Source organism: Metopolophium dirhodum, chromosome 8 (genome assembly GCF_019925205.1).
Source record: "Metopolophium dirhodum isolate CAU chromosome 8, ASM1992520v1, whole genome shotgun sequence".
Taxonomy (NCBI): domain Eukaryota; kingdom Metazoa; phylum Arthropoda; class Insecta; order Hemiptera; family Aphididae; genus Metopolophium; species Metopolophium dirhodum.
The window spans coordinates 6859872-6885412 of NC_083567.1; the positions used below are offsets into that span (position 1 = coordinate 6859872).

General features: G+C 31.9%; 1 protein-coding gene across 1 annotated transcript in view; it reads left to right on the forward strand.

Moving 5' to 3' along the window:
* The window catches only part of LOC132950187 (ubiquitin carboxyl-terminal hydrolase 48-like), a 39562-nt gene extending 16680 nt beyond the window's left edge, over positions 1-22882 (forward strand). The window contains exons 14-18 of the mRNA XM_061021464.1: positions 4117-4253; positions 8151-8360; positions 13389-13517; positions 19583-19643; positions 22236-22882. Coding sequence (XP_060877447.1) covers positions 4117-4253; positions 8151-8360; positions 13389-13517; positions 19583-19643; positions 22236-22255 — 557 coding nt within the window. The 3' untranslated portion in view covers positions 22256-22882. The remainder of the gene's footprint in view (positions 1-4116; positions 4254-8150; positions 8361-13388; positions 13518-19582; positions 19644-22235) is intronic.
* The last annotated feature ends 2659 nt before the right edge of the window (positions 22883-25541 follow it).

The following is a 25541-nucleotide window of genomic DNA, read 5'->3' on the forward strand; positions in this document are numbered from 1 at the left end:
GTTTTGTTTTTATTGTCATTTCTCTCATTTCTCATAACATGTAATTATACACTAGAGGTTCGAGTAAGCTCATTGTCGGCCTACCCGTCATATCACCCCATAAGGTTGTCTTTCATATCAGAAGTATTGTTTTTTGAGATAATTTTATTTCAAAAATTCAAAATATAATTATACTACGACAGATAAAAAGTTAAAAAGGTGGATAAGTGGATGTCGCTCTGCTGTACAGTAGGTTACAAGTGGGTCACTGTAGTGAATGGTGTTAAATTTGAATTCAATGATATAATTGAAATATATTGAATATATTATCTTTGTATAAGAAAAACGATTCTGAGCGAAAACAGTCAGTCAGCCTATGATATTAACAAGTATATTTGATGATATTATTGTGAATAAAGTAATTTATAGAATTAAGTAATAAAGATAAAGAGTGTTTTACGCTTAATGAATCACCCTGTATAACCTATTTACGTGGAACCTTGTTGTAAATTATCAATCCTTAGCTATAAAAGTTGAACATTTTATACATTTTTAACTACAAAATAATTATTAAATTTTAAATTTGATAAATTTTGTCAAAATTCGAACTTTAAATGTTTATAAAAAAAATTGTGCCTTTGTATTTTTAATATTTTTCAAATTCTATTGTAACATATCAGGAGCCTTGCATTAAATTTTCACGCTTTTTACCCAACAAATAAAATTTTATTGATATTTATAGAAAAATGAACTAAAAAAATTGAAAAATGACAATCTCCGTAAACAGCTCAAAAAGAGTCAAATTATATTCAAAATTGTATTGTGTATAGAAAATGCTAATATAAACATTCAGTGAAATTTTCAAGTATCTACAGTCATTCGTTTTTTAATTACAACAAAATAAGAAAATCGTTACATGAGAAATGTAGTGAATATCAAATGTTGTAAAAATATGAATTTCAAACGCTCATAAAAATTTAATTTGACCTTCTTGTAGACATTTTTTTTTTTTGACAAAGGTAAACAAACTTATGAGGAATCTTGTATTACATTTTCAAATCTTAGATTTAAAAAGAAAATTTTTTATGAATTTCCAACTCAAAATAATTTGCAAATTTTCGTCATTTTACGTATTTTGTCAATATTTGAATTTTAGATGCTTATAAAAAAAAAAAACTGTGACTACTGACTATGGATTTTTAATTTTTTTCATCTGCCTTTGAAATAATATACTAGGAGCCTTCTATTAAATTTTTAAGCTTTTTTAACCAACAAATAAAAATAAAATAAAATTTTATTGATATTTATAGAAAAAAAAACTAAGAAAAATAGAAACTGAAAATGTCCGTAAACAGCTCAAAATAAGTCAAAATATTTAGAAAATGTTATGATGTATAGAAAATGCTAATATAAACATCTAGTCAAAATTGCATGCACCAAAAACCAAAATCAATTTTTTCAAAAACAGATTTTGTGTAAAAATTTCCGTTTTTCCTTAATTTTTCTTTTGTTTTTCACGGCGTTTTTGAAAACTACTGGAAAAATATAACCCCCAAAAGTACCAACTAGATTCACTTTCCTATCAGAAAAGATACTGTTGAAGAAAATCCAAGCACTTTTACTGTCCTAAAAGGTGATGACAGACACAAAAAAAAAAAAAATTGAAAAATTAAAAAAAAAACACACATCATTGTAAAATCAATACATTCATCGTTCCACTCAGAATCTAAAATGAAAGTTTGTTTTTTGCATCAGTATATAAAGTTCGATTATGACAGGTGAAATCTGTATAGGTATAAATAAAATCTGCTGTATTACTACTACTGCTGTTTATAATCGTACTATTTTAAAATCAAGAAAATGTAAAATATTTATTATATACCTACATATTTTAAAGAAATATTTTTATTGAGTAATGAGTATTTTGTATTTTTAATAGTACCTATATATAATATTAAATTTTCAATTATACTCGGACGGAAGTTATATTTCATCTAAAACTTAAATAATTTATCTGTTTATCGAAATATACCAATAGTATGATGTGGATTTTCTAATTAAATTTGTTTTTTTATTTCTTCTACATGTAGTATATGTACTATTTTTTATTCTCTGCAAGAATCTAGTCAAACCCATTCTAAAAAAAAAGGAAATTAAGTGTTGGTGGTTTGCATATCAAAACTTTAAATTTTACAGTTTTTTTCTTAAATATATCGCCATTAGCAAATTAGTCTAATTTATTAAGAATAGCAGCCAAAGCAAGATGCCCAACGCGCGAGGTTATGTATTTTCATTTGGAACGGTCCCAGAGGAACCCGAAACTTTGGTCCGAGCGCTTCCTTCTACCATTTTTTTCTTACCACTCTCATTGGACTGGCTCTGTTTTTGCGCCTCGGAATTAATATCGCGCTTTTGTCCCGCCCGCCGAATCCCCGTAGCTTGACTCGAATTTCAATTCCAAATCGGAGGAGGTCATCTTTCTCTTTACGCGCACACACACACACATACACACACTATACACATGACTAACATAATACACGCAGTGGCAAGAAACTAATTCATTTAAGGGACACGTGGAGTGGTAATGTTTGTATGTATGGTATTGCGCGTGTGAGAAACGTGATGGGAATGCTTGTAAATCATTAAAAGGTCACCTTTGGCTGCACCGAGGGGGTTCCGTAGACGTTATAGCTGGACCCTGTTATCTGGGCCGAAGGCATTGATCATGTTTGTGGTGAATCCAATTAAAGATATGGAACAAGAAATCACAGTTTGCGTTCCAAACAGGGTTGTATATTAATCGGGTCCAAGGACCATTTCACCCTTTGCCCCTCAGTGTGTAGCCGTGTCACGGAGCCGTTAAATCATTCGTAATGTGGCGATTCTGAACTATACATGTGCATGGTATTTATGCCGTGGTTGTCGGTGAAGGGATATGAGAGCCCGTGGACAAAAAAAAACTTAATTTGATTTATTGGTATTTCTGGGTTCTACGAGAGCTATCAGCTATAGTGTTTAATTATAATAATTGTCATTGCGTAATGTACATTCTGAATATATACAGTTATATAATGATATACGAATTATTATTATTAGTTATAATATTGTATGCATTTGAATACCATCGTGTTCTAAGTCCGTGTTAACATGTGACTAGTTTTTTTTCAAATATTGATTTTTGTTAAATTTTTGGAACTATTGAAATAACTACTTATATATATTACCTCAAATCTATACATATTTATTATATAAACATTTATTTATTTGACAAAGATAATCATAAAGCAGGATTATCTTTTTTTCCTTTCTGTTAAAAATTGTGTAACTATATCAATAGGTATTATTCATGCTGATTTTATTATGTTGAGATTTGTAACTAAATAGAAGAAAAATTTAAGTTGTCGTTTAATTGTACGGAGAGAAACGGCGTACTTACGGAAAAGGGTTGATATCACTCCCCCTGTAAAGTAGTTAAATGAAGCGTGTTTTGTTAGTGGTCAGCGAATTGCAGATAACCGAATACGATTCGGTTCATTTGATATAGTCGTTTAAATAGAATCCACTAGAAAGGGGAACCCCCTCACTCTATCTTTTGGAAAATGATGTAAAACAAACGTAACGCCGAGAAATCAATTTGGATTTCTTGACTTACCAGTTTTTTCTTTTCTTTTTTTCCACCCTATATAAAAAGACCATCAGTTTAATAGTCGTTCAATATGTTTAACGACCAGTTGGGAAATCCATGAAACCTCTTTTACCCCCCCCCCCCCCCCTCCCTCTTACCGCTAAAAACGGTCGTTAAGTATTGGTTTTTTTTCAGACAAACCTTTTTTCTCCCCTGGACACAAGCAGGTTGAAACGAGGTCCCGACGTGGTTTAATAAATGACAAGGCATTTGTCGCGCTTTTATCCCACTCTGTGCAAAAGGGATAGCTCATCTTGGGACGGGACCCAACGATAATTTGAATCGCCCTAAAATAGGAGAAAAAAATACTAATGACGCGTTTTTAAAGATTAATATATGAAAATATATGTAGAATTTAATTTAAATTTTTTTTTGTTAAGGTTGTGTAGAAACTATCATTAATAACCTTACTCGTTACCTTGTTAAATGAAAAATTTAACGTTTTGTTATAGAAATATGTGTACCGTGCCGCCAGAGAAGATTGGACGAGGAAAAAAAGGAACAGTTAAAGTATAATAAAGCAAAAATTTTTATTAAAGTGATAGAAAAAGAATCGCGTGAAAATAGATTCAATGGAATCGATGACAAGGTAAAAATATGATTATAACTCTAGTATAATAATATAAGTTTAATAATTGTTAAAGAAATTAAACGTAGTTAGTATGGATTTGACACAGATAGGTAACTACTATATTTGTTTTCTTCTTTAAGAACGTGAACCGATATTGTATTATAAATATTTAATATACCTACAATATTATTTTTGTGGAAATTAGCATTAAGTACAATAATATCGATAATAATTAAGAAACTATACACAGTTCAATTTATTAAACGATTTTAGAAAAATGTATTAGGTAATGTAAGTTATATTGACAGTGAAATAGGATATAATATACGAACATAATAATATTATCATATAGTGGTATAATTATTGTTCGTAATAAAGCTTATTTCGTTATCGATTTGATCGCGCGTGTCAGTTAATCGATTGATTTCCTCCACCACGGCATAATGATAAAGTCGTGTGTCGAGGAAAATAAACAAATAAAAAGGTTTAAAATAACGAGATAGTTATATTTATATTATTTTGTATTGTATATGTATATGTTTATTGAGGCTCGAGCTGAATAGTGCTGCCGCCGGTACCTACCCCATCTTTATAGCGTAATTGGCGATCGTAAAACTCGATAATTTTCTCGTGAGAGCCGGCAAAAAGACTGAGAGACGTGTGGAAAGACATTATAATAATAGGACTCCTCTCTCGGCGCAGACACTGATGGTGAATATTCCGGTAATAAAGCCATCGCGCCAGAGATGTATGCACTATTATATTATTGTATAAGGAGGCTGTTGCTGCACCACTCGCGTCTGTAATCATGTGCCAAATCGTAAACTTCCCATTTACACACATATACATACTAAGAACTTGACTGTGGCATTATAATTACCTGAACCCCGGCAAACAAATCAGAACAAGTACCTACAATAAAGTCGGACGTTAAACCCCGCCGGAGCGCCGGGGACAAGGACGGGCAAAACGAATAAAAAAAACCAAATACAAATATAAAATACATCCTCGGGGCGTATGTGTGCGCGTCTGGACCGTCAAAATAATTACTGTTGTGGTTTACGACCTCGTGCCCAGATTGGAGGCTGTACAGACAAGAGGGTTTTTCCACTCGTGGAGATCGGTCCGTTTCTTTATTTTTATTTCCCCTCATCTGTTTGTTGCTCATCTCACACTTAGACCGAGCTCAATATTACTCCGAAAAATGGTTGATGGACGTCCACCGCAAGTAGAGAATAGATATTACTGGGTATAATAATTTCCCCAAGTGTAAAAATAATAAATAATTTTGACTAGAAAATTTGTTGTAATAGTGACGTTGGTTTGGACCTTCTTTATCGAATATTGTTATTTAACTAAAAAAGGTTGTAACCTTTTTCGTTTTGGTAATCGTCTAAAATGGTCATCTCTTATCCGTGTAGTAGTTACCTAGTTGTTTGGTTCACACAACAACTAATATTTTTTTCAACATAATAATAATTATAATAAAATTGCTTTAGTGACTTGCTTTAACTCTTTGATTATTTCAGCTCTTTTCTTTTACCTTTCTCAAAAAATACAGAAATATTTTTTTTGTTCAATTTTTTTAGTTATTATGCAGTGCTACTTCTTATTACTTATTTTTAAATGTCAAAACAAATAATACAAATGTATATTATATTTTGTGTTAATGGATTTGAATTTTGAACAGAATACAATAAAATTATTAAATACCTATTGTTTTAAATTTTTATAAAAATATATTATTTTCCCCAATGAAATAATTTTTAAAAATATGCACGTGAAATGAAAACTATCGTTTCATTTTAAGAAATATATTATAGTTTTTCACGGTTATGTAGACAGTTTTAAACAATTCACCCTGTAGTGCATCGACACCTGCCGTTGGTATCAGAAATACCTATGTCAGATATATATATATACTTTTTAGTTCTACACTGTCAAATCAGAAAATTATAAGTTTGAAACAAAAGCATTGGGATTTTTGAAGACGTTTAAATAATTCCCCTATGTATCTATTGTATAATACGTATATAATTTATGTAGCCATCGCACTTTTATACATTTATTATTATTAGGTGTTATTAATTGTTGCTTTTCATCGGGGTTTCAACGTACACTCACAGTGTTTAATTTGTGTTCGTTTTTTCTTTAAGACCAGTTAACTCGCCACGCAGCCATAAATATCGATACGGATTCCCCCAATTAAGCTCTAAACAAAATAAATAAAACCGAAACATAGTAATTAACTCATGGGTTCTGTATGTTATAATCATTAGGTTGGGTGAAAAATAATTGTTCCAATAAAATGTATAAATCCTGCTTCTGAGGCAGAAGCAGCATCGGCAGTATTTTTTTGGAGTCGGGCGGGTCGCAGCTTGCGGCTGTTACGCCTTCCTAGTTTTGAAGTGGATATAGTTAATAATTAGATGTGTGTGTGTATATAAAAAATTATATATATATATAATATATAATATGTTATGATGAGAATATTTTCTCTGCGCGTACCTGTCGCTTTCGTTGTTAACATTTTTTCAATATATTTTTTACGCCTTGTTTATACATACCTAGTTCTGATAGGAATCGACAGGAACAGAAGCAGGAAATATTTTTTTTTTCTCACAACGATTAAAAATATTTGCTACCTATAAGAACAATGATTGCTGTGTTTATTTTGCCATATTTGTTTTCGAGTTTATTTAATATTTAATATTTATAGTTGATATTTGTCTGTACACAACTATAATTGATGACACACTGGCGTGGTGTAGTTCAAAGACAAATTCACGTATTGGTACTTGGTATCACTATTCGAATTAGGTTTTAATTTTACCTATTCTGCTTTAAGAACGGTATAGCTACCCAGTGTACAATGACTGATTAATATTGACTTAAATAACTGTTGACGGTTATTGTGTATGAATTAAAAAATATAATTAAAATATAACGCTAAAAAATACACCAACATATAGGTACAAGTATTTAGATTGATCCAAATTACTTAAAACTTATTGATTGACGGAATAATCAACGTAGTATGTATTAATTACTATTTATGTAATTGTACATTTGTACAGTTTCTGAGTACGTGTTAAATTGTTTTCGTTTTTACACGACTCGTATAACATGAGAATAAATCAGAATTATTTATAATCATGTATGCCTATAATATGTAGTAATTTAAAAAGTAAACACGATGAAGAGGAAACAAATAAAGCGAGAAATGAATTTTTCATTATTTTAACTAGGTACCTATGTTTGTTATCGTGTTTGATTTACTATCAATAAGTGTTGGTTAGGTAAATGAGAAATAAAATAATAATTCATGCACGTTTTACATTATTTACATGACGGCCACGGTGGCTTCAGCAGTGCCTAGAACATCGTTTTTGTAGGTTCAAAATATATTACCTAGTCAATGATTTCTTGTTCGTTAATGTGATTATCGTTACAGAAGCAATTGTTTTTCGTTTCGGTCGCCGAGGTGGTAATTTTCAGTATTTTCATCTTAATGCTGCCTTCTGTTCACGTGTGTGTGTGTCAAGCAGTATGTGTAATAAATTGTCTGTCATTTTACCAGCACTAGCGAATAATCGAAAGGGTCTAATACAAAGGCACAGACCGTAATAATTAGGAATGTCGTGTGTATGTATACCGATAGGGCGTGATTTTATCTCAGCTCGTAAAATATGACTATATACGACTTTATTACCGACCCGTGTATACATATATTACCCCCTATAACTTAGTCATGCCGCCGCACTGGTGACGTGCCAGTATATACGAAATACATACGCATATTATACATGTAGATATATTATTTGCATACCAACTGCAGCTTTGGAAAACAGTTTCAAGATGTTTTTGTGTCGCCGAATGATATTTAAAATACTAAATTGTGCGTTTGGTTCACAGGATGAGTTATGGGGCAACTGTTCGAAGAAAATTAAACTGGATACGGCGTGCCTTAACGGCACTAGTGCCTCCGCAACGGCCGCCGCTCCCACGTACGTCAACAACGGCGCATTAGAGTTGGGAATCAGAAGGAGTGCTCGAAACCGAAGGCCTAGGGGTGAACTGATCGTGGTTTCTTCCAACGACACATTGCTTGATCTCAAGATGAAGGTAAGTCGATTGTGATAACTGTCGTTAATATTTGTTGCACACTGCTCAGTTGTTATTATATAATTATGTAAACCGCGGAAAACTCGTCGTGTGTAGTAATAACACCACTAAAACAGGACTGAGTCATCTGTCTGATCATTATAGGCGTGCTTTGGAACAAAAAGAAAAAATCTTTTTCGTTTAAAATGTGTGTAGCAATAAAAATTCAAGTAAATCGTTAAATCTGCATATTTTAAACCCTTGCCAACTAAACCTATCATCTAAAGATGACTGACCGTTATTGACTGAATGCGATCATTGACTAAGGTACCATATAACATATACCATAACATACTGTGAACAAAACAAAAAATCGTAAAAAAAAAATATAAAAATGATAAGTAACCTGCGATTTTTTACAGTACAGTAGTGACAGTATGACCATTTAAAATTGATATTTTCCCAGGAATTTGCTATGATCTCTAGTATCTATTATATCTATTTGTATACTTTTATAATATAATATATCTGTATTCTGTATACAACATATAGTAATACGTATTATAAATATTATTTTTCCGTAAAAAAATTGAGTGGCCATAATATGATTCTATATACTCTCAAATTATATAATATGATTTTAATAGTGTATTATATAATTTATTTTGACGAGTGTACCTAATTAAATAACATATCAGACGTATAATAAAGTCTTAAACAATATTAGTAACACGAGGCCTTAAAGTTCAAGGTTTCCTGACGTTATTTTACAAGTGGCTAAAAAAACTTGTTTTAACGCATCTTTACAATCTATAACATTTTATATGGAAAAAGTGGATACATTTTACTTGACTTTTATCATAAAATAATTGATTAATAGTTATTACTTATTATTTATTACTATTACCATTAAACTAAAATGCATACTTGTGAGTTGTGATAACGTTATTATATACCTATGATTCTCCATCACAGAAATGTATTACATATTTGCGTGTGTGTGTCGTATATATTACAATTTAATTTGACAAGAGTAATTGAACAAGACCGGTTTAAAGTTTTTACGATGGTATATTACTTTTATAAAATTCCAACAATTGCAATAATGATTTTGTTTTATTAATACAATTACGTCTATACTCTATATATAGTATATGCATACATAATATAATACGTATAATACAATATCGAAACGACGTATTTACATTTTTGATGTATATATACCACGTATCCAATATATCATTTATAATTATTTATCAAAAGATGTATTGATAATTGGTGTTAATACAACTCATACTACGAAAATGATCAAGGAATCAAAATAATATAGGTACAAGAGTTTCAATACTTCTAATAAATAGAGTAAATAAACTTTATAAAAAGTTTGTTTATATATAATTCGAATTCTACTAAAATGGACATTATGCGTGCAGATAATAACAACACCTATTATAATCTACATTATATATTTAAACAAAGTAATTTTGAAAGATTAGAATAAATACCAACACTGACACATGTAAGCTAAAACTTAGTCCTTGGTTATTATATTAGACATGTTTTCACACATACTTCAACCCATTTCATCTTCACCATTTTCTCAGTAAAGTCAGTTGGTTAAAACTTGACAGCTTTGAACATTTCAAAACTTCGGGCTTAATGCAACTGTGTCGTAGAATCCAGTCGGAGACTTGTTCGCGTGCGTGTGTGGCTGACATTCTAAAGTCAATAATATTGTTGTTTAAACTACGCCCAAGTGTGGAAAAATTTTTTTCTTTCGAATTTGAATTTGAACTTTTCTGTTACAGATAAATAGACTTTTCGAGTTACCCTCGCGTTATGGTTTTACAATAAATATGTTATTGTTTTCGTCAAACTTAAAACTATTTATCGGAACGCGGAATAGATTTAAATGGCTTGTCGCTATAAGGTTGTAATAATTATTACGGTTTCAGAAATTTAAAGGTGCGATGCGAGAATATATTATACATATTACATTATAGTGGGAGATATATGATCCGTGTGCGGATGGCTTTATATATTATAAATATTCTTTATGTGTGCTCGGCCAACCCACAATAGAGTCGAAGTCGTCGTGGTGAATATTTATATTATTATTGTGTTGTTATCCTATACTATATATTGAGTCATTAAAAACATGGGGCGAACTCGCGCAGACTGCAGCCGGAGCAGCAGTGCTGCAGGACGCCCCGGGGCAGAATATTTCGCGACGCGCTGGTGGCGTTTAACTGCCGCCGCCGCAATCTCGGTTTTTTATGTTGATTTGCCCTTCCTCTTGCCATCTACCACCACCACCAACACATCACCTCGACTGAAACAATTGTTTTTTTACGACACGCACTTATTATGAGTGGCGTAGAACGGCAAATGGAAAACTACTTGAACACGACCGCAGTGATTACCGCGACGAAGAAAACGCTAAATTATATTATCGAATATCGACGGCGATGATATTATTTGATTACCGGTCTTCAATGTTGGCCACATGCCGAGTGTTGTTTAATAATTGTACTAAATATTTTAATATGCATTCCGAAATGTTTACAGTTTGCAGTCGTCCGTTGATGGATTGGAGGCGATGTGGTTGTAATTTTATTCGAATAAAAAAGCAGTTTTATACTTGATACGAGAATAAGGTTTTAATTTTTTGTCTAACGGATACCTATGTCAATGCCCAATGCTAATATAAAATATAACACCTAGGTACCATTATGTAGTATATACTACACTATTACCACCTATATATACTATTTAAAATGTTTACGCTGTGAATGAAACAATATAGCTTTAAATTCTAATTTATTAAAACCGATGTTATTTATATTAAACATAATAGGTATATAATATACTATATGCAATAAACTAAAATGTTCAGACAGGCTGCTATAACGTTAAAAAATATATTAGATTAGGTGTGGTGATCATGTGATATAAAGTGCTAGCACGCTACTCGATATTTTCCATTTCGAAGAAAATATATGAATCATAAATATGTATTAATAAGTAACCTTTAATTGTATAATGTTTCCTAGTGGGAATTAAAGCTAACTTTTACATTTTATTCGATTCTATATGGTGATAAAAAAAGCGTTACACAAAATCGGTTAGAAAATAAAAATATCTGTACCCATTTGAAAAACATAATATTTATATGAAATAAGTATTCCTATTCTTAAACGAACGTATTTTTTGTTGACAACAACCACAACTTTAGTATTTAAAAGAATTTCTCCTGTTGTAGTTATAAGAATATTTTAATAATATCAATAATTATCAATTGATTTTAAAGATATATCTGAGTGTTATATTTATTTTTCAATTAATGTCAACTTAAACCTTAAATTGTAATTTAAAAATTCAATTTGAATAATTTGAAGTATATGATTTCAGTTTATATACTTAATAACAAAATATTCTTGAAAATTTTAGTTACCTAATGTTTGGAAAAGTGTATCGCAGGCCCAATTTGATCTAGTCAAAAAACAAATGATAACTATTTTGTTGAATTATTCACAATTGTGTTTTTTTAAATCGACTAAATATAATTTAAAATTTATTTTAATCGTTTCTAATATTTACAAAGACGTTAACTGTAATTACTCTGCTCGGACCGTCTTAATTGGTATAATTTATAAGAACGTTATCAACTGAGCGGGTAATCCGCCGGAGACAAATCCGTTTGAGGGATGCAAATGTCGAGTGAGCAAATGGTAATAGTGTTAGGAGGGTGTAGTATGTGTATTTAAGCGCCGAATTCGTTATCATAACTGCTGCTGCTACTGCTCGGACCCTTAGCAGTTGACTGTTGAGGGAGGAGCGGGGGAAGAGGAAATATTAATGACGTCAGGCTGGACCAAAGGACGACAAAAAACAGTTTACCGTTCTATTATTAATCTAGAACATTCAGATGAAGGTTAGGAGAGGGTTAAATGACCGTAAGTGCTGGCCCCGACAGCAAAACCCCCTAAGGCCGAATAGCTTTTTACTGCGAAGAAGTCACCCTTTCCTTCTATCTCGCCCTCTCGCTCTTACCAATGCACCGTCTCTTCCCTCTCACATCCAATCTCCACTCGGTATATCTTTAATCATAATTCAAAGGTTTTACACACACTGTGTATATACGAGAGAGTGTATCGGACACCGGGCGGACGTGATTAACTGCTCTGCGAAATTGTAACTGTGTGTTAGAGTGTGAACTTTACCCGAGAGAACTTTCCCACCCTCTGAGCTAAATTGGCTGGACATTGGATAACTCAGAACCCTTTTCATTTTTTTCGCTTATAAACTTGATGCAACACACTAAACTTATTCATTCGATTTTTTTACCATCGTATTTTGTTTGACGTTTTAATCGTTGCCGTGTGAACTTTTCAAATGTCATTTTTCGTATGCTATTCGGTCGACATGCGTGTATTATTCATATGTTTTGTTGCACACGTGAAATAGAATTTTCCACGACGCCAATCATTTAACTATAAATTCATAACAATAAAATATACTTACGGAGAAAACAAACTGACCAGAGTTAACTTAGCTGCACCTGCGATCGCTTGACCGCTGACATTGATTGAATGATACATTTTGAAAATATAGGAAATCAAAATCCACAGACCTTTTATCCTGTCCCGGGATTATTTTAATTGCACCCCCCGACAGTATAAATATAACCTTTTGTCAGGACTAGCCTTGGGACAAATGTCATCCACTATAATTCTGTATACTGTCTTAACAAATATCAATTGGGGTGGAATATTGATCACTGTAAGTTTAGTTTGTTATTTTTTTTATGTATATAAAGTTATTTTATTTAATTTAATTATTTACACATAAGTATGTTTAGTATAGTTAATAAAATAATATTATATTTTATCACGAGTTTCTATACTTAGTCATGATCAATATGTGTCAGTGATAATAATAGTTATTTTATAGGTACATGTTAATTGACAAAAAAAATTACATTTTATAATTAACTGTAAAACGAGTTTAAAACGAGGTGATTTAAATGTTGACGTTTTGTGTTCGTAGATCATGGGCGCATTCAACGTCATGCCCAATGATCAGCATCTGAAAACAGCAGAAGGTGTTAGGTTGGATGATAATGAAGCTACATTGGCTGACCTAGAGATTCTTCCCGATACATTAATTCTAGCAAAGGTAAGCAGAATTTATTGACCAATTATCAGAAATACTATTCTCTTTAAACTTTATAGTTAAGATAAATTTATTAAAAAAACATATCTAACTAGGTTATTATAAATAATAAATAGGTATTTATTATATTTGTTATTAATAATAATTAATAATATACACTTGTGTTGGTAGTTTATATTATGTTTATGATATACCTTTAAATAAACTTTTTACAGTATCACCTAGAACCAATAACCTATTGATAAAGGTGTCAATCATCACTTTTTTGAGCTCTAATACTCGAATGAATGTTAACAACAAAGATAATTATAATAAAAAAAAACATAATTGTAAAATTAAAATATTCTTCATTAATTTGGTTATACCGTAATAATAAATTGTCATTAGGTACTTATTACTTCGAGATTGTTAAGGTTATATTTTCACTATAGATACTGAAAAAGTAAATAACATTTAAAGCATTTTAGTGAAATAAGAACTAGGTTATGTTTTGGACTGAAATGTTTCCATTCTGCAAACAGTATCTGGACTAAAAATAAATAGTTATTTCTATGTATTGTGTGCGCTTTGAGAATAGTTGGAATATATTTTGTAAAGTATTTTTTAAAAAAGATTTCCTGGTGTAGTGAATGGTTGCCACAGATAGAGTTAAGCTCTCGAACTGACCAGGAGAATTACTGTATTTATTGACCTTTCTGCTCCTTAAATGTTGACAATGATTTATTTGTCTTCTGAAATATAAGTATTTTTTTTTATACAACAAATACCCACTATCAAATAATCTCCAACCAACTTTATTGTAAAGCTTAACGAGATTCGAATTTAAATTTTTAGACAAATATATATACAAATTGGCCATGTCAATGTATGCCATTAAAATTAAATGGTTCATATCGGTTACCGATTTTAAAAATACAGTGTAATTTTAATGTATACGTACTCGATACTCTGCAGAGTACTCACATCAGACATGCGCACTTAATTATCTATGACACTTAAAATATGAAATTATAATTTTTCTATAAAAAAAAAACCTAGTAAGGAAACACTATAAACACTCTATAGGAGCATCATGCGATATCTTCCTGGTTTCTATATCTACGTAACTAATTAGATAAACATTATTTAACCAATACTTCTATGCTATATTTCAATTTTACATAACACAAAAATGTGCAGTGTGTTCAAATTGGTATAGTTTAAACATAGCAACATAACAAGTTCAAAGAACGGGATGTATGTAGTATAATATAGCGGAAGCATTATCTCGCTCAGCTTGGCAATAACATAATTAAGATAAAAGCTCGAAGTTATTAAATACCATTTATAGGTAAATGTAAGTGGCTATATAGTATATGGTAAATGTATGATCGCGTTTTAATTAAATTATCTGTGCATCCTGAAGTTAGGTTAAAAAATATCAACTATGTAGTGTGTGGTAGGCATTGGTACAATTTCAATTTTTGACTTGGAATGGCTACATATTTTAATAAAACAGACCCGTGGGGGCTATACACCCCATTTCCCATGTTTTGGATACCTATAAAATATATTACCTTGTGTAATATAGTATATCATAATATATTTATTATTAAAATAAGATAACAGCGTAAAACTAAAAACTACAAGTCCTTTCAATCGCAGACTGTGTTATAAACAAATAATTGAAATAACCGATAAGCAATAGCGTTATGAATAATAACGGCGGAGATTGAAATACAAGTATTTAACGTCATGACTGGGGCTGTTGTATAAATAAAAATCAATTCTAAAAACACACTAATAATATGTACCTATTATAATTCGTAATACTATAATTTTAAACCTACATTATGTGCTGCGCATCAATAATAAATTGTTGTTTAAACTTTGGAAAATAATATTTTCAAACAACGTTTACTCTATAGATTAGATCACTAATGGAGGATTTAATACTTAAATTATAATACACATTTTTGGAGGTGCTAAGCCGCTCCTTCATGTTCTCCCCCTAAATTTCGCCTATATAGTGGTAGCAGTAGTCACAAAAGTCGAGATTGACAGTCATAAGCAGCCCCCAAATCAAATTTTGGGCACTTCCAATAAAATTCAATCCTTTACAAGCGATACGAGTGTCCGATACACAATTTCTACAGCACTTGTGGCCGCGTCAATATTATAATATTAAAACATTCATACTCCTATTAGAAAATATTATTTTATGTAAAATATGTATTTTTATTAATATTTCAAAAATTACAAACTCATTTCAACGGGCTCTTAAAATAGCCGTGTCCCTGTATTCCAGGTCCCTTGTGGGGCCCCTGGTCATAAGCATAACGTCTATCGTGTTGATAATTGATATTATTATTAAGTGTTCGAAACTTATTGTATAGGTACTGTATACAAATCTAAAACCTAGCTTCATACAAAGTTTAAAAGAGTGTAAAATAATATTATTTTGTAGTTTTCAGATCGTCTGTCTAAAAATAAAGGTTTTTTTAATTGCGCTCTTCGATGCCATCACAATACGATTAGCCATGTATATAATACATATAATATTACATGCGTCGAAAATCGGTTATGGTACACCACCGCAATTTATCGCGCACACCGATTATATTATAATGGATGACTTGCACGTCAAATGATTCGTGAACACCACACTTCGGCGATTCACCTGCACAACTCAAAGCACACAGTGCTATTACGTCTTTTAATAAATATTCAACAGTCCGGGTATTGCAGATGATGTGTATTGTTTCGAAAACAAAAAAAAAGCTTAAGGTAGATTATGTCCATGGGCACTTATTATATATAACATAATAACGATCGAGTTGATCTGTCGGCAGCTGAATTGAATGGGTTCCGATTGAAATAAACTATTTACTTAGGATTTTTTTTTCACCGACGACGACGCGTTTTCGTCTTCCGTTATTTTTTCTGTGTACCTACTGAAATGCGATCGTGTCTGGTACCCGAGACACGTGCTCCGTGAATTACCAGGTTAGTTTTTTTTTCGTTCGTCTCCGGAATCCCCAAGCATAATAATTGCCCGGTGCTCCATTTACTTTGGTGTTGTGTTTTTTCCTTCCAATCGTTTCACCGCCGGCCGGCCATCACCTGCCTTTAACAAACAATAATAATTCGTGGCATTTAGCTTCCCTTTTTTTTATCACTCGTATCAAATTATATGTATACATTTGTTTGTTTACACCGTCATTGGACGACAAGTATCTTATTATAATATTATATAATTGATATTTTACGTATTCCAAACTTACGAAAAAAACCTATCCAAGTTAATGTTTCGCTTTTTTATAAACTAAATTACTATGATACTTGTGGTATAATATTATATGTTATTAATATTTTCCTATTTTCACATTGATTAATGCGTTTTCAAAAATGTTAATTTGTAATTACCTAAAACAGTTAAATGTCATTTATCAATTTGCTTATTCCAGATTTTTCTATAGTTTTTTCTGGTTAGATAAACTTATAGATGGCCGTTAACGTTTTCAATATATTGGTTAAAATCAACAGCATTATATTATATATATGGTGCAGTCGTTTTGAGATTTCATAAAAAAAAAAATGATATGTATGTACCGTATACAAAACCATCGGGGGCTTACGATTTCGACGTTAATGACCTGATCGCGAGAGCTTCATAAAATATTTTGACGTCTTTGGATATACCGTGACGTATTTCGTGTCTCCCGGGACGCCTTGAGGGTCCGATGAACGACCGCGGTGGTATCCCATGTCTGTACTGTGCACGTGACGAGGAGGTAAAGGGGACAATGGCCTTTTTTTTCGAAGAGGTATACATACGCGCGCGTGTGTATGCTCGGAAAGCACCGATCAACCTACCAAATACCGCGTAACGGGTTGACACCACATGCACACGTAGGGCGCTTTCGCTCTTCCGAATAAACTATCTCTCTTTCTCTCTCTTCATATATTTATATATATATATATATATCAGCAGTTTGATCCCGAAAAACGGTACATGTGCGTCCAGACCTCCAGGCTTGTTCCCACGGCGTCGACTTGTCACCCATATATATATATGTGCATGTACACATGTGTTATCGTCGTGATAATATATGAAGTGTAGAATACAGAATCGTTCACGCATCGGCGCCATGTGTACGGCGCGCGCATATATATATACCCTCCGAGTGTGTGTATACTGCGCGCCGAAAGCGAGGAGCAATGATAATATTTAATTATAAAATTAGATAGGAAAAAAAATAAAAATTACTTAACAACAACCCTTAGACTGCCGGGGTAAATCGTCTAATGGGTTAATGAAACGATGACTACACCGCCCACGAGAGGTGTGCTCGCGTGGTGATTTCTTCTTAAACGTTTTTTCCGTCATCTGTATAATAATAATATAGTTTCCCTCGACGGCTTGTACGAAATATTAAATTGGCCGTGTCTAATTGAAAATTATTTAAATTGCCGTTTTTTTTTCTATTCTTAATAATATGAAGTTATCATCGCATCCCGCGCGTCGCCAGAGCAGAGAGACCACACATACGCGATATTAATACTTAATAATACGTAATCTACTTTACAAGCAGTATCGGAATTGTAAGTCACCATATGGAAATACTTTATTTTACTAATAGACTTGCAAAAAAAATTGTTTATGCGTTTTTTTCATTACAGAAATGACCAAGTTAACTTAATTTATACATTTACGTACGTAGTACGTACTATGCAAAGTATTGTTAAACCGTGTTTTTTTGTTTAAATATAATATATTAGCGGTCAATTTTAGATATTGGTAATGTAATGAGGTCTGGAGTGGTGTGATATTTATACACGCATCAGTCAACATACATCATCATAGGTAAATTTATTATAGGAGCATTATAACGTGTTAAATATTATTATTGTTATTAGGTACTATTTTAATACATTTATATTATGTTCGATAGGTATAGTAATTTGAAGAATTTTTTCTTACGCATTTGCTATCAATTTCCTATTTTATAATGTCTTTAAATTAACTAACCAAAACATTATTGGATAATCCTTAGTTTTAAATATAATAGTACCTATACCTATAATTTTTTTTAAAATCTTCATCAGTATTTGTTATTGTAGAATATATTAAAAACACAATTTTTTTAAAGTTTATTTATCATATTTTTATGGATTTCATTTGATGATGGTATTTAAAAGAAATTATATTATGTAATTGTATTCGAAATAAAAACATTTATCGTTTCGAATTTTCTACATATTTATAACATTCATATAGAAAACACCCAAGAGATAGTGTGAACAGTCATCTCGGTATACATTTTTAAATCACCAATAATAATACATTTTTTTGTTCTTCAGTATTTGTATCTCTGCGTATCTGCACGTTACTTATTGTTATAATAATATGCCGCCAATGATTTATGACTATGAACGCTACAGATGGTTAGGTCTATGAACCATTATATCACTATTCAATAGTACTAATATTGTCTTTTGGATTATTGATAAACAATTTAGTGTATGACTTATGTATTTAGCTTATGTTTCCGTGAATACTATTGTGGAATTATGAAAATTATCGTATCTAAAAATTATTCTGAGGTTGTGTAAAATGTTGGAATATTGTTTTGAATAAGACTGCCACGAAAAAATCTAATCACGATTTGTAGGTATACATAAGATAATTGTCCTTATTCAATATGCTTCTAACTATTTAGCAGTGAGTATTTTGTAGATGTACGATGTGCAGTATACACATAGGTATCTTTATCTAAATAAATTATTAACTTTCTATAGCCACCTATTGTTTCCACCGTAAGTCGTAACAGTTATGGATATAAAATCAAAATAAATACATTTTGGGGGGTTTGGTTATTACTAATAATAATTTACCACCTATATTCTGTAATGGAATTGGTGCGTCTAATAGTACCTACCTAAATTAGGTACCTAATATATTTTGCAGAATTTTCAGACCTGTTCCGTTCTCTATAGTATGGTATTTTACTGAACTTATACCACCATAAAATATTTTCAATGTTTAAAAACAATTTTAAATTCTAAAAAACATTTTTTTTTTACAGTTTGACGAACCTACCGAAGACCTGCCAGAATTTGTCGCTGAGGAAGAAGCTGGCTTCAAAGGTTAGTTGTTCACATACATTCATTTTTTTAAATATAAAATCGTACCGTAACGGATCTTCCCTTAGAAAGAATCGTTTTTAAACTGGATCATACTATAGTGTGACAGAACGATGATGGAATGTGAGAATACACTTTGATGGCTTTAACACTCATTTGTACCGCATAATATATATAAGGGGACATTATATGAGCTATTATTGTTCGGATGTACCAGCTTCCTGTGTTTGTATTTCTTGACACGTTTTTTTTTCATTTCACACGCATTGTTATGTACGCATCGAGATTGAATTAAAACTATTAATTACTGACGTCTTTATCACCATTACTTACTTAAATAACGCATCGTATGTAATTTTTTAACAATTTTTTATTCTGAACATTTCCTAAGTGATAATTGACTCGTAGTATTTCGGTAAAATAGTGTTTTATCTTCATACATTTTTTGAAGCGGTGCGATCCTATTCTGCATACGAATGTTCATCGCATTATTTATTAGTTTATTATCATGTATCTTCCATGTCTTAATGACTCGATACACTTCCATTCAATATTTCGTTTCTCTCGGATATAGAATATTCTACATTCTAACCGATTTCGTCAAACAACGAGTATTGTATTAAAATTGACACTAAAACTGTATGAAAAGTAAAAATCACGAGGCAGTTTCGTTATAGCGCTAGTAAGAAATAAAAAAAAATAACTTGATCGGTAGACAAATAAATTCCCTTATAATTTCCGAATGTGCGTGTGTCTGTATGCTTCTACGCATATATATATAGTTCAGTGGACACGATCGTATTCTTGCGGAGAGCTGTTGACATTGGACAACAACAACGACGTCGACGATGACGGCATTATTATATTGCCTCTGGGTATTATAAATAAAGCCGCAATCGCGTTTCCAAATGATGATTTCCGTTTTGACTTTTAACCCACTATAGACTTATTATTATTATTACGAGGAGCTGCAAGACCGCGGTGACCACCCGAATTCGAAAAATCGTAATCACGTAAAACGAGACATATATACGTACATTATAATATGCGTACGTTGGTTGTTGTATTATTGAAATTCTTGTGGGTAGGGGGGAGGGCAAGAGGCGGTGACGGTGCCGCAATTACCGCAACGCATAATATCATCGTAATCATCATTATGTCGCGGCCGTGTCATTTCCGGTCGGTACACACACTCCACCACTGACGGCCGTACTTCTTCCCCTTATTCGGTGGTCTCGGCATGCGGGACAATAACGTCGAAAACTTTCCCGAGTCACGTCACTCAAAGTTGCTTTAAAACGCACAACGCCATAATACCTATATATATAATATATATATATACATATACCAAAGCTGGTCGGTAACTAATAGTTAAAAATTTACGATTCAAGTGATTTTTTATATGGGAACTTTTAGTTTGATTTTTTCTTTGACTTACAATTAGTTATTATGTTATTTTTTAATTTTTATCGATCTCCATTTAATTAATATTTAACTAACGATTGAAATGTAAAGTAGGATATGAGTTATGGAATTATGGAAGTTGATTATATTATATCATTATTGTTATGCCGACAGGATTTGAGTCTTGTCAGCGGCGTCCATATACAGTCATCTATATTCTATATATTATACTCTATATAGCCGCCCAATTAGCGCCATTCGAATTCAGGTCTCTCCGTATTGTATGTGCGTATCGTGTAAAAGTAATGTTTATTTTTTCCTCCGACGCACACACACACACGCGATAATCTCGTCGTGTACACCGTACTCGGGCTCTCTTAGACTCTTATACCCGTTTTTATCGTCAATTAAACCAAGAAACCCTGTACAGTATACACGATGTATGTTTATAATGTATATAATATGTGTTTAGCGACCGTAAATCTGCAACGATAATAATCATGATATTAATAATATGTGCTGCGCTGCGGCGCGAGCATATTCGCACCACTATATTATTATATTGTATACGTGCAATTCACGTGGGACCCGACGACGATACAAATGATGCACTTGGCCGTTTGTAGTTATTATATTTTTTTCTGTCCCTCTTTCTACTCCCGTTCCTTCGGCGCGTTTTATTTTCTCTCCGACATCGTTAACAATTTAATTCATTATTATTATGATTATTATTATTTCCCTGACACGTGATGTATAGTAATAGCTACGATTGGCGCCGTGTACCGCGAAAGACCACTGCGCCAAAATCGTCCCCTGTCCTGCCCGCGTGGATTATTTTCACCTCAATCACTCGGCGATTCCCCCTCGGCGTCATACTTTCAGCTAACGATCGTAAGCCAATCGCGACCGATTGGTAGATAGCTGCCGTGTTAACAATACGGCTCTAAGGATATTTTTCTTTTAAATTCTTATATTAGAAATATTGACAGCGATATTTCATTTTACAGCTCATCTGGTGCGTACGAAAACAATCGGAAACTAAATACACATTTTGTTTTTAGTATATTTATTTCCATATATTATTATTCCAAGAAACTAACTAATAAATTGATTTATCAACCCCTGCAGTAGTATACCCCTTCCTAATTTAAAATTGTATGTATTAATCTAATATTTTATATTTTTTTTCAGGTACTGAGCTAATGAGTTGAAAGATCCGAATTGAAATTTGTAAAATAAAGAAATATATATATATATAACATTAATTTGAAAAATCCATATGGGTCGATAATTTATTACATTTATTTATATATATTTATACGCGTATGTATATATCAATATTGTATTGAGATAGGTAGGTGACTAACTAGTTAAGTAGGTTATTATTACTAAATAGTTTTTTTTTTTAACACTTATGTATATATAATATTAGTGTACCTATGTGTTAGTATTTATTTCAAGCTAAATTGTTAAAACAATTATATTTTTATATTATTTAAAAAAAAATGTTTTTAAAGGCTTTTTTTTAGACAGGGATATTTAAATTAATTTGTTTACTTCGAGTTAATTTATATTTATGCAAGCAGCGCGTGTGCTGGTCATATTAAAATATTGTCATCTCTCCGCTAGTTGACTTCATCGTTGTGAAGCCACAGGAGAGAATATCGTTTCAAACTTTTGTTGTTATATCGTAATCTTTAACTATTTATTATTATCATTATCATATTATAGTATTGTATATAAATATTTTTTTGATAGCAACGAAACAGAAAAGTTTTAATGAGATATTATAAGTGTTGCGTGTATTATATGATAATGGATTACTTACTATTTTTGTATCTTGCTTTGATGTTAAATTTTCATTTTTCACATATATTGTGTGTGGAAATAAAAATAACTATTATTATAATAATAAAGAACAGGAACAAAAGGATACCAAAAAAATTGATTTACTAATGTTATTTACTTTCGTAGGTTTTTGCCGATTGGTGGCGGTTAGTGTTCGTGGCGTGGTATGGAGGTGGTTTGGATTGCTCGGTGCTACCTACCGTATATATAAGCCAATAATAACGCGACTTCCGTGCCGTTATCATTGCGTATAATTAACATAATCAGTCAAATTATAGCAGCGGGCGTAAACATAAATCCATTCATTATATTAATAATATTCGCGGCCCTATATTGTCGTCGTCATACCCTGCGACGATGAATGATTTATAGTGTGCCAGCAGCGGTGGCGCAAAGTCGGTCGAAACTCCGTGAGTATACAAGTCGTCGTGATATTGTTATTGTTGTTGTTGTTGTTGTTGTGGTGTCGATGACTGGGTTTTCAACTCGGTTACTTGCTGCCTGCGTCCACTTCAGTCGAGGTAGGGGAGCGCGTGAAAACTTCGCGGTGGCGTCGTCGTCGTCATTGTTTCTGTCTTTCTGACGGTATTATAGGTATACTATATAATACATAATATTATAGTGCATAGGCAAACCGCGGATTTTTGATATTGATACATGAGTCATGAAATCGCTTTACACGGAATTTGCCGAAAACCCAAGAAAAGGACCATTCAATATTTGTGCAAGTCTATACCTAATATGTATATTGATAATGTATTATTTTCCTTTTACCGTGTGTGAGTGTGGGTCCACGCACCTAGTTAGAGTATTTTTGATTGACACGTGTATATGATGTAAATTGTAGAACAGAGCTGATGCAGTATACTATAAGGTGTGATATTTGCTTGCCGTTTTGAAGTGTCACGGGGGGAGGGTATGATGTTTGCTTACCGTTTTGAATTGGGACGAGGGAGGAAGTCTGCCAGTAGCGATATGTGTAGGTATAATACGCACGTCTTTTTTTTTATAATACCTACTAGTTTTTTTTTACTTTGTTTCTATGTGATGCTCATGTTTATAATTAATAAGCTTAGTGGTACACTTAAAAAAAGAAACAAACACGTATTTATGGTTCAACGTTGTTAATATAGGTACATAATATAATCATTAAAATTAGCACATTCAACTAAAATGTGTTTTATAGTTAAATTGAAATAAGTCATTGATATCAGGAGATGTGGAGAAAATAAATTATAAAGAAATATATATATATTTTTTTTTATTCTTCAAGAAGTTAATGGGCCCCACTGAACATATAGTGATATACAACCAGATATAAATTACGTTTTCTACTTTAGAAATGTCTGTGTAAGTCGGTAATCTATTTAAATGGTATTGTGGTGTACTGGGACCTACTGTCAATCCGTCAAATCTAACCTGTGCCTAAAAATATAGCTGTAGTGTCGTGTCAACCGAAAACTTGAAAGTTCTGTTCGTACGAGAAAAAAATTGCATTCATCTATATACATCCATGACTATTACAACGTCTGTCACGGTGAGTATAGGTTACTTTGTATATAATACTTGTATTTAGGTATATATTTATAAATTTATAATCAACATTATAACGTCGCTTAATCGACAGTTCGCAGCAAGTCTTACATACGGTTGTCCCCTACGTATACAGTTGTACGGGTTTCAGTAGGAAAATTATTGTGAAGGACAAACAAATTCTTATAATATCATGTAATGTAGACCATAAGAGATCTTCCTGAGATGTTATACTAATACTAGGTATGTATAAATACCTAATAGTGAATGTGGTTAACGGCGTCCGCGACGGTAGGTAATACAAATCACTCATCTAATTATTTTATAATATGGTCGCATAATAATAGTTGTACGGATTTCAGACCTCTGTTAAATTATAAAAATGCTGATGGATCTCTGTTCGATCTGATGACTGTTTACGAGTTCCGGCAGTGAGCGGAGAACAAAAAAAAGTTAGGGTCGTTAGAACATTTAGGCGTTATATTTATAGCAACACGACGACTCGCATGTGGCCTCAGTTGCAGGTAATAACGTGATCAAATAAAAAATATAACGAATGACGCTGCCCGTAACGGTTAATAATATTATCTTTCACTATTTTTTCAGCACCCAATGAATATATTATCTATATATTTTTTTTTATCTTCATCAATGTTTTTATTTGTTGAAATTTGAGTATAACTATACCTATTTCGTATTACCTCGCTTTATTTAGATTATCAAAACAATAAGGAAGAAAAATGGAAAAGGAAAATATCATAACTTTATATTAATATTTTCTCCATATTGGAGAATTTTTTTGGTATGGTAAATAATTTGTTATATACAAGGAACGGTAAAGATATATTTTTATAAAAATTAAAATCTCTGAAAGTATTTGATGATGACAAATGCTACGTGCTTAATTTAAAATATCTAGTACCTACTAACATAATACTGGTACGGTGGCATAGTATAGTTGTCGGCCATTCGCGTATACCGAAAAAATAAATATTCGTTTTCATATTAACGTTAAATATTGTACTTGCTTTATACTGTGATTTTACGACTAGATTACAACGCTGCAGCAATAGTACATTATAATTTTTACTGTATACCTACCATATACGCATATAT